Genomic DNA, 9,281 nt, shown 5'->3' on the forward strand with positions numbered 1-9,281 from the left:
TCATCTACCCTCAACTACAGATTTAGACCAAGTAAGAGACATTGAAGAAGTATTAGACTGGCGAATATCTTCAAATGTTGGGTGTGTTGAATAGCTAAAATAATTACAATACTCAGAAAAAATATCCCCAGATTTCAACTTTAGAAGCAAACAAGTATCCGCATTCTCATTCTCTGATTCTTCTCCTCCCTCATTGTTCCCTTCTAAAATACTCACAACTTGTCTCATGTTTGGTCTTGATTTTGGTTCAGGGTATGCACACAACAATCCCAACTGAAGAACCTTCTCAACTTGTTGCAGATTGAAGTCTCCTTTAGCACTTAACCTCTCATCAAGTGCATTCATTAGTTCCCCTTTAACCATTAGTCCCCACACAAACTCCACAAGAGGTGGCTTACCTTCATCCATAGGCCTCCTTCCACACATGACCTCTAAAATCAAGATTTCAAACATGTACACATCCGTGCGAGTCGAGGCTTGTCCGGTCTTGATCACTTCTGGAGCCATGTAACCAACTGTTCCAACCAACTTTGTTGTGCTAGCAACTTGGCCATGGCTATTCATTCTTGCTAATCCAAAGTCTCCAAGCTTTCCATTCATATCCTTATCAAGTAACACATTGCTGGCTTTGATGTCCCTATGCAGAACTTGTTCTTCCCAACCTTCATGCAAATACAACACAGCAAAGGCCACACCTTTGATGATTCTTATTCTCTCTTCACAGTTCAGCATCATGCTCTCATCACAAAACACTCTCTTATCCATGTATTCATAAACTAACAAGAAATTTCCCATGTCTTTCTTGCACCATCCTCTCAGAGCAACCAAGTTTCTCTGCTTCAATCTTCCAAGGCTTGAAATTTCTGCTAGGAACTCTCTCACGCCGTCATTCTCTTGTGATATTCGCTTCACTGCCACCTCTGCGCCGCCTCTTAGAACACCCTTGCATTTGATAAGACATTCAAGTCTCAAGGATTCTATATTATAGCTAAACAGAACAACTTCACTTTAGTTCACCTTAATTAATTATCATCCATTTCCAAAATACTAAACTTCTTCACATAATAAATTTCATCTTCTTTGATAAAATTCAACAAATAAAGCACTAGTTTTCGCTGTTTCTAAATTACAATAGTAGGATCTAAGATTCTGAGGCTTGCATTGCAAATTCCGCACCAAACGCATAATCAGTTCATCACCGCGAATCAACAATTACGAACATACGAAGCGTATTAAGCTAACATGAAAAAAAAAAAAAAACAAAAACAGAACTCTACTTCACACACTATTGCATTTAGCATTTATCAACGTAAATGGAAGAATAAGGAAAAAATAAAAATTAAATTAAATTACCTGAAGAGCCTTAAAATGAGAGAATCAGAACTCAAATCTTGTATCAGCTGCAGATTTCGAAGAAGCCTTGTTCTTACTCAACCGAAATATCCTCTCGTCTCTCTTCTGAATCACACTCACGTTCGTAATTGGTAACTGGTAAGGTTTTGTGTGATTAATCGTAATGAATGGAATACAATACTTACCATTCCACATTTCCTGGTGACTGCTTGTGCTTCGGTTCAAGGGTGTCGGAAGAGTATCCGTATGGATTGTGCGTTACAGCCACACCAGGATTCACCTGTGTTGATTTGCTTGAAATAGGTCTATGTATGTTCCTATGGCTCCAGAGAAACATCTTCCACCAGAGTCTCTTACTTCCAGAAGGAAGAACATGGCTTGAGAAATGCCTTCTCAACATAACTCTATCAGCACTGCAGTGAGTCATCACAGACCTGGGGCTTTCAAGATTAGCAGCCACTTTACCTGCTGTAAGTTCCTGTAAATTCTCGAAAGATTGCGACTTTGAATCTGGGAATTGATGAATTGTATTACCGAGAACATCCCTTCTTTCCACGTTTGAGCATGATCGAGTGAGTTTGGGAGAATCCCAGGACGCTGCAAATTATTTCACCATTTCACCGTTAGGCTTGAATTTGGGCTTGGGCAGGATAAAGGGTTAGGGTTAGAATTTTTTTTTAATAAGGATTTTTTTTTTGGTGACTTTTTTTTTAATAAGGATTTAATTGTATTTTTAAATTATTAGAGATTTAAATATTTGTAAAATAAAAAATTAAGGATATATTTGTCTTTTTATAAAAAATTTAAATATAATTCGATTTATATTGTGTAAATTGATCAGAATAAACCGAATCTAATAATTATAATACAGACAATTATGTTTATTATTTTTTTAATAAACCGATTTTATTCTGAATTATTAAAAAATAACTTATTAACCGGTTTAATAAAAATGTCCAATCATATTTTGCCACGTATGAATGTCTTTAAAAAAAGACATTTTTTGTGACTTTATGTAAGTGGTCTCCTATAAGAATTGGATCAAATTGGTTAATTTAATCCAAAATTCAATAAACCAGTGATCCAACTGGTTGGGTTTAGCATTTAGGCCGGACCATAATTAATTCGGTCAAACAACAGTCAAATTCGTTGAAAACAAGAAGGTTTGATATGAATTGATTCAAATAAATAAATCGATGCATTTATAAAGTACCGGTGTATTGAATCGCAGCAAACTTTCTTTATGAAATAATTCAAAAATCAGGATTCAAACTAGGATTTATCCAACTCTTCCCCGGGTCAGAGTTGTTTCTGTCATATTTGGCATAGTTGTAAGAACCGGATTAGACCAGCTGGTTCGACCAAAAAATTGATGAATCAGTTATTTGACCGGTCCAGTTGAATAAATCGATCGCATAAGAAACAAAACCGGAGAGAACCGTTTGAACCGCCCGGTTTGGATTAAAACCAGCAAACCGGCGATTTTGTGAAACCCGGCTGGTTCGGAAATCTCTCCTTTTTTTTTTCTTTTCTTACCGAAAACGCTGTCGTTTGTTTCTTTAAAAAAAAAATAGAGAAAAAGCCCTAACCCTGCCTAAACGGCTACCCCAATCCCCAGTGACCCCTGGACCTGGAGGCTGGAGCTCTAGAAGCCTCTCTTCCTCACCTCATCACACCAACAATCTCGAGTCTCAACTTCTCGAGTCTCTTCCTCCCCTCATCACACCAACACTCTCTTCCTCGCAGTCTCTCTTAGTCTCGAAGACTCTCTTCCTCTGCTTCGTCTCGCCGGCTTCACAGTGTGTCCGAGTACGTCGGGTTCGTGGCTCCGCGTCTCTCGTCATTGTCGTCGCGTCTCCTGCGTCGCTGCTGTGGTGCTACCTCTCCGTCGCGTCTCCTCCGTCGCTGCTGCGGTGCTGTCTCTCCGTCGCCGGAATCTGCCTCATCCAGGTTGGTCTCCAAACTGTGAAATATGTTCTCTGTTTTTTTTTTAGTTATTTAGTTGGATTTTAATTTGATGAAGGGAGTGAATAACTGATAGGTTAATGGCAGATTGTTGATTATGTATATATTGTTGAGTCATACTTGTTATATTGTTGAACTAGTTAATGGCAGATTGTTGATTTTTTTTTCTGATTCCTAGTGGGTATAATTTTTTTTGTTGATGTAACATTGCTGTGCCAGAATCTGTCTCATCCAGATTGGTCTGCAAACTAGATTTTAATTTGTTGAAGGGAGTGAATAACTGATAGGTTAATGGCAGATTGTTGATCATGTATATATTGTTGAGTTATAACTTGTTATATTGTTGAACTAGTTAATGGTAGATTGTTGATTTTTTTGTTGATGGTGATGCCTTTAATAATAATGTTGCTGCATAGTGTTGGAAAATTTATCGTTAGTTTTGAAATTAGAAAAAAGAATCAATAGTATAATGTGATTTTGAAAGGCTTTTAAGACTTTAATTTGAATAATGTGACCATATATATGAACTAAAACTATATGACAAGGATAGGATTATTATTATTATTACCTGCTATAAGTTGGATGAACATGCCATGATGGTGAATTCAGGAGTGATTGAATATTGTCCGAGAACATTAATTCAATTATAGTAGTACAACTAATTTTAAAGATTATTATTTTTATTATGTCAAATTAAGATTCTATTGATGATATGTATTTTAAATTTTTCAAATTTTTGACTATTTTATATTTTTTATTTATGTGGGACTAGTTTTATCGGTTTAACCAGTAATTTATCGGTTGAATCAGTAAACCAGTAAATCAGTAGTCTAATCGGTTTGATTACTGGTTCGGTTCTTACAACTATGATATTTGGTACTAATAATTATATATTATCTAAAAATATTTGTTAAATTATAAATATATATATTTTACAATAATATTGTATTTACTCAATTTGATTATTTAAAAATTAATTCTATTATAATTTTATCTATTTATTTAATTATTATCAAATCAAATAATTTGATTAGTTAGATACGGGTTGAATGATTAACCTAATAATGACTTAACCAAGTCAATTGCGGATTTAGTTTTTATAACTATGCTCCCATTGATAACATGATCCAACAATTTTGTGTTTTTCTCTTCCTTTTTGTACAATGCTCATCCAATACCAATACTTTGCCAGAAAAAGAAAACCACGTTTCAAAATTGACAACGGGCCTCCACATGGGCTGTCCAGCTAGCTAGGCCTGGATTAGAGCATCATCCCTTTTCACTTCTTACCCGACGTTGTAAAGTAACCTTCCTCTCCAACCAGGTAATTTTCTTCCTCTCAATTCGTTCCTTTTCTTCGTTTTGGTTTCTTTGTTTGATTCTTCTTCTCATTCACGCTGTCGATTAATGATTTCTTTGTCTATTGCTTTGATTCTCTTAATTCTTAAAGGTTGTTATAGTGCTTTTGTAGATTAACATCAGATTCTTAAATTGTGTGTTTTCAGTAACCCTAGAAGAATTGGAGTTCAAAGGTGACCCATAAATTCAACCCAACAAATATATAAATTTAATTATATTTTATCTTATCTTATTTTTAGTTATTTTTATTTTATCTTTATTTATTTTTATCTTTTTTAGACCAAATACTCTGAATATTAATATATATTTAGTTTTACTTTCATAATATAATTCAATTCAATCTAATTAAAAAATACAAAATATAATATTCTTCTTCTCTTCTTTTGTTATTTTTTCACAATTTTATCAGGTGTCATGGAACCATCACCATCAATGCGATACAATCTGCGATCTCGTGGTCGTATAATCGGCAACCGCCTCTTGAGGTTACGCCGAGGAGTTCCAGTCTATAATAGCTCCGCAAAACATCATCACCAGTCTTGGTTGTTACTTATTACAAGCTTCATGCTTTCTCTTCTAATTATTATTTGTTTACTTAATTATGATTCCTGGCAAATTAGTGACATATATATTTTTTTTCCTTTATGTTTTTCCTTCACAAATCAATTTTGCTTGCAATCAAAGTCAAAAGCCTTGTAATCCCTCCGTTAATAAAGTGTTAGTAAACTTGAGTCCCTTTTTTCCCTCCAATTATGATTTGATATATATATTAATACTTTTTGTTGCAAATAAATCTTGTTTGAAACCAAAGACGAAAGCCTTGTGGACCCTCAATACTTAGAGGCACTGATGACGAACTAGGGTTAGTCAAACTTAAATTCGTTTTTTGTAATAATAATTTATATCAGTTTATATATATTTCTCTCTCTCTCACAAATCCATTTATATATTTGTCCCTGGCAAATCCATTTTGTTTGAAGAAATCAAAGGCCACATCATTGTAAGATTAGAAAAGAGTAAGTGCACTTGAACTCTCTTTTTATTTATTTTTGTTTCACAAATGATATGTTTTGCAGTATAACAATTTGTTATTTACCCCTCATTTTTTTTTCTAAAAATTCGGAACTCCTACAGAAAACGGAGACAAAGTAGATTATGTTTTATGGAGAAGTATCGACCTTATCCATTTGTGGCAATGCAACACTACAACAGAATGCTAAAAGAGGTTAATTAACTTCACTGTCATTGTCTGTTGGTTTTCTTTAGTTATGTTACTTTTATGTCAGAAAAAATTCGTTGCTGTTATTTGTTATTTAGGGAGAACAAGACTAAGTTGGTTAATGTTACGTTTGTCCAAGGATGTTTTGGACTTCCAATGGTCCATAAAAACTTTTCAAAATGATTAAAATATCTATATATCCTTATTCAATGTGATATTAAATTTCTCAATTGTCAACCTTTTTCATCTCTTCTTTCACGAACTCGGTTCTTCCCCATCCCATCAGCCCTCTCCCACCGGACCATACAATCACTTACCCGAAAACCCTGCCTTACACCACTCCATGTTTGCCACTTCTGATTAAGCTCTCACTATTATTTGTGTTGGATCTGTTGTCCTTTTTCCTCTGCCAACTGAAAGTATATCTGCATGAACTTTCGTTGTTGAACCTGCGTGAAAATCCGCAACGTAGTTGCTCTAGTAAGGGTTTTGCAAGTTAAATTCATGTGTGGTTTTGTGAAGAAAATTAGGGATTTGGGTAGGAGTGAGGGTTTGCCTAAAGGTGATGTTGATGGTGGTGAATTGGAATTTGATTTTGATTGGTGTAAGAAGGTTGTTGGGGTTTTGAAAGGTGAGGTTTTGGAAAATGAGGTTAATAGTAACGGGGAGTGTGAGGTTTATGATTTTGAGGAGGTACATGAACGGGAGAGTGCTGTGGAGATAGAGGGAATTGTGGATCTTGAGGACAATGCTGGGAAGGTGCCTTTGATGAAGAAGGCGGTGATTGCCGTAGAGGCAACGAAGAGTAATGGAAATGGAAAACTGAATGAACAAATAGTAATGGTGACTGAAGTTGTTATTAGGGCTAATTTAGAGAGTAGGTATATAATCGTCATTGTAATATTAATAGTTTTAAAGTGTTTCTATGGCCTTGCAAGTTTTCAACTATGGGTTTATTGCTATTGCTAAAAATTGCAGAATGCAATATGCAATATGAAGCCATCAAAATGTGCTTTATATAATCCTAGAATTTTACTCTTCTTGAACCGATGGTTCGCAGAGAAGTAAGCAAAAATAATCATTATGAATGTTTGATACTGTAATTCATTCACTGATTTGGGATTGAGAGCAGGGAGAGACAGGGACGTAGGCAAATTTAAAAGAAACAAGGGATAAAATGGAGTTTTCCAATGCTGTGTATTACAAGATTCCCTTTAGTTTTGTTTGTTACTTTGATTTTTAAAAAATTCTGTTGCTATTATTTGTTTTTCAGGAAGAACAGTACAAAGTTTATGATCGTGGAGATGGGATTATGACAGCTTACAAAAAAGTTGGTGTTTTTCATCAACTGCACATTTTGGGTGTGCCAAAATCTTTTGAATACATGCAGAACTCATCGGATGATGATGTTCCTGTTAAGCACTTTTATGCCCGGATCCATGAAGCACCCAAAAAGAATACTCATGTAGATTACTGTGAGCCTTTTGAAGGAGAAGGACCTCCATTGAGAGGTATCTTTTCTGATTTTTTTTTTTTACTTTACCTCCAGAATTTATCAAACCCTCTGACTTTCACTTTTTGGAGTATGTTGTAGGTTTGGATACTAGCCGAATTGTTCCCTTGTGCTGTAAATCTTGTGGTCTTGCAAATGGGAATGCTATCAAGTCAAGATCATTAGAATTGAGGTATTATTTTATTACTATCTTTTAAATCGTGTGTGTGTGTGTGACATTATAATGACTGCTCTCTTTTTATTTTGACATTGAAGCAAGCAAGCTAAAGCTGATGGAGAAGATTCGGATTCAGACTACTGGGAGTGAGAATCATTTTATGGTTTCCTTTTTTTATCATATCTATCCCATGCATATAATATGTGGTGGATGGTGTTTGATTTACTATGTTGCTTGTCTTTGTATGTTTTATGTAGTGGTTACTCGGACCCTAATGCCCCTAAAAAAGAAATCAGATCAGCATTAGCAGAATTTAGGAGAAGGCGTTGAACCTATCTTAGAAGACTTTAAGGACCAATGTCCGATCTTGAAAGCACTTCAGGGTTAACCAAAATCTCAAGTCGGCACACTCATCTTTGTCTCGATCTTTACCGGCCTTACACTTCTTGAATATTCTACTTTAATTTTTTTTTTATGTAGAATTCGACTTTTTATAGTGCGGTCTTCTTTATTTTTAGTATTGAGAATTTTCTGTTAAGACTCCATAAACAATTAATGAAAACCTCTTTTATTCATACCAGAACCACAATGATTCAAAAAAAAAAAAAAAAAACTTGATGTCCAAAAATTTTCTGCATAAGAATTGCTAAATTATCACTTGTTTAAGAATAAAAAAAGAAATCAAGACAGTTTTTTCTTTGATAAAAAAGGAGACAAATAGTGGTAATTTAGTCCGAAAAAATCAAAATTTTAATTATTCTAACTTACGTGTCTTCTAAATAAAAATTTGGAGTTAATAGTCAAATTTAGAGTTAATAATCAAAATTGTCTCTGAAAGATTATCCGATCTCAATTTTGGCCTTCAAAAGACAAAATTAATTGAAATCGTCTTCGAAAAGATACATGATTTGGTCACGTTAATCTTTCCATTAATTGGATGATGACGTGGTGAGTTAATACCACATATCACAAGATGATTGGTTGACGTGTCAGATCAGTGACACATGGCACGTCACGTGTTAGTGCCATGTGTCACTTGACATGTAAAAAAGTTATTTATAATCAAAATAGACCTTGAAAGTTCAGACGTCAGTCATTTTCATCCCTAAAATTTTAAAAATTAATCAAATTAGTCCTTATATAATTTTTTTAAAATTTTTTCTTGATAATATTAAATTTGAAATATTTTTTTATGCTACTAATTTTAATAGAAATGTAATCGACAAACAAAAAATTAGTAATTGTATCTTTTCTTCTTAAAAATTTTTCAATAAAATTCTCTCTCTCCTTTAATTCTTCTCAAAAGCTCTCTTATTCTTTTCTATTCTAAAACATTTTTCTTACATTATTACATTTTGCTGGAATATTATATATATATATATACTCAAAATTAAAATGTATGTATTTGTTAACCTAAACAAAGTTATATGCTCAAAATCAAAATTTATGTATGTTAACCTAAACAAAATTATATTACTATTTTTTTGCTATTACATCTTTTTTTTTTTTTTCATTACGGTATTAGAATTTTTTATTTTTAATATTGGAATAGTAGTGGTGTTTTTCTTAAATGTGGATTGTTGGGGTGTTATACTTAAATGTGGGATCGTTTAACTAGAGAAACAGAAATCGGTGCCAGGAATTTGTGTAGGTAGACAAATCGGTGCCAGGGATTTGTGTAGGGTACACAAATCGGTGCCACCGATTTGTGGAGG

The 9,281-nt window shown here is 33.9% G+C and overlaps 1 protein-coding gene and 1 pseudogene across 5 annotated transcripts; one reads left to right on the forward strand and one right to left on the reverse strand.

Moving 5' to 3' along the window:
• LOC148550275 (L-type lectin-domain containing receptor kinase VII.1 pseudogene) lies at positions 1 to 887 on the reverse strand (annotated as a pseudogene).
• A 2,070-nt stretch (positions 888 to 2,957) lies between these two features.
• LOC107608833 (uncharacterized) lies at positions 2,958 to 8,149 on the forward strand. 5 transcript variants are annotated; one of them, XM_016310574.3, is made up of 12 exons: positions 2,958 to 3,303; positions 4,511 to 4,642; positions 4,824 to 4,850; positions 5,087 to 5,219; positions 5,362 to 5,394; positions 5,489 to 5,539; positions 5,658 to 5,693; positions 5,812 to 5,902; positions 7,170 to 7,407; positions 7,491 to 7,581; positions 7,665 to 7,712; positions 7,824 to 8,149. In XM_016310574.3, exons 4-12 carry the CDS (start codon positions 5,092 to 5,094, stop codon positions 7,894 to 7,896), a joined length of 789 nt encoding a protein of 262 aa, XP_016166060.1. In that variant the 5' UTR covers positions 2,958 to 3,303; positions 4,511 to 4,642; positions 4,824 to 4,850; positions 5,087 to 5,091; the 3' UTR covers positions 7,897 to 8,149. The 5 variants fall into 5 exon arrangements, with proteins under 5 accessions (XP_016166060.1, XP_020962881.1, XP_088351281.1 ...); XM_021107222.2 differs by lacking the exon at positions 2,958 to 3,303 and having other exon boundaries at positions 4,507 to 4,642; positions 4,790 to 4,850; XM_021107221.2 differs by lacking the exon at positions 2,958 to 3,303 and having other exon boundaries at positions 4,594 to 4,642; positions 4,779 to 4,850.
• Positions 8,150 to 9,281: the final 1,132 nt, after the last annotated feature.

This window comes from Arachis ipaensis, chromosome B7 (genome assembly GCF_059453495.1).
Source record: "Arachis ipaensis isolate K30076 ecotype BB chromosome B7, ASM5945349v1, whole genome shotgun sequence".
NCBI classification, from domain to species: Eukaryota; Viridiplantae; Streptophyta; class Magnoliopsida; order Fabales; family Fabaceae; genus Arachis; species Arachis ipaensis.

Bases quoted from the DNA above. Each gene is read 5' to 3' on its own strand.
- LOC107608833 (XM_016310574.3), top strand. From the start codon at position 5,092: ATGGAACCATCACCATCAATGCGATACAATCTGCGATCTCGTGGTCGT. The intron at 5,395-5,488 runs GTTAGTAAACTT...TTGAAACCAAAG, and splicing joins AATCCCTCCGTTAATAAAGT to ACGAAAGCCTTGTGGACCCT. The intron at 5,903-7,169 runs GTTAATTAACTT...TTTGTTTTTCAG, and splicing joins ACAACAGAATGCTAAAAGAG to GAAGAACAGTACAAAGTTTA.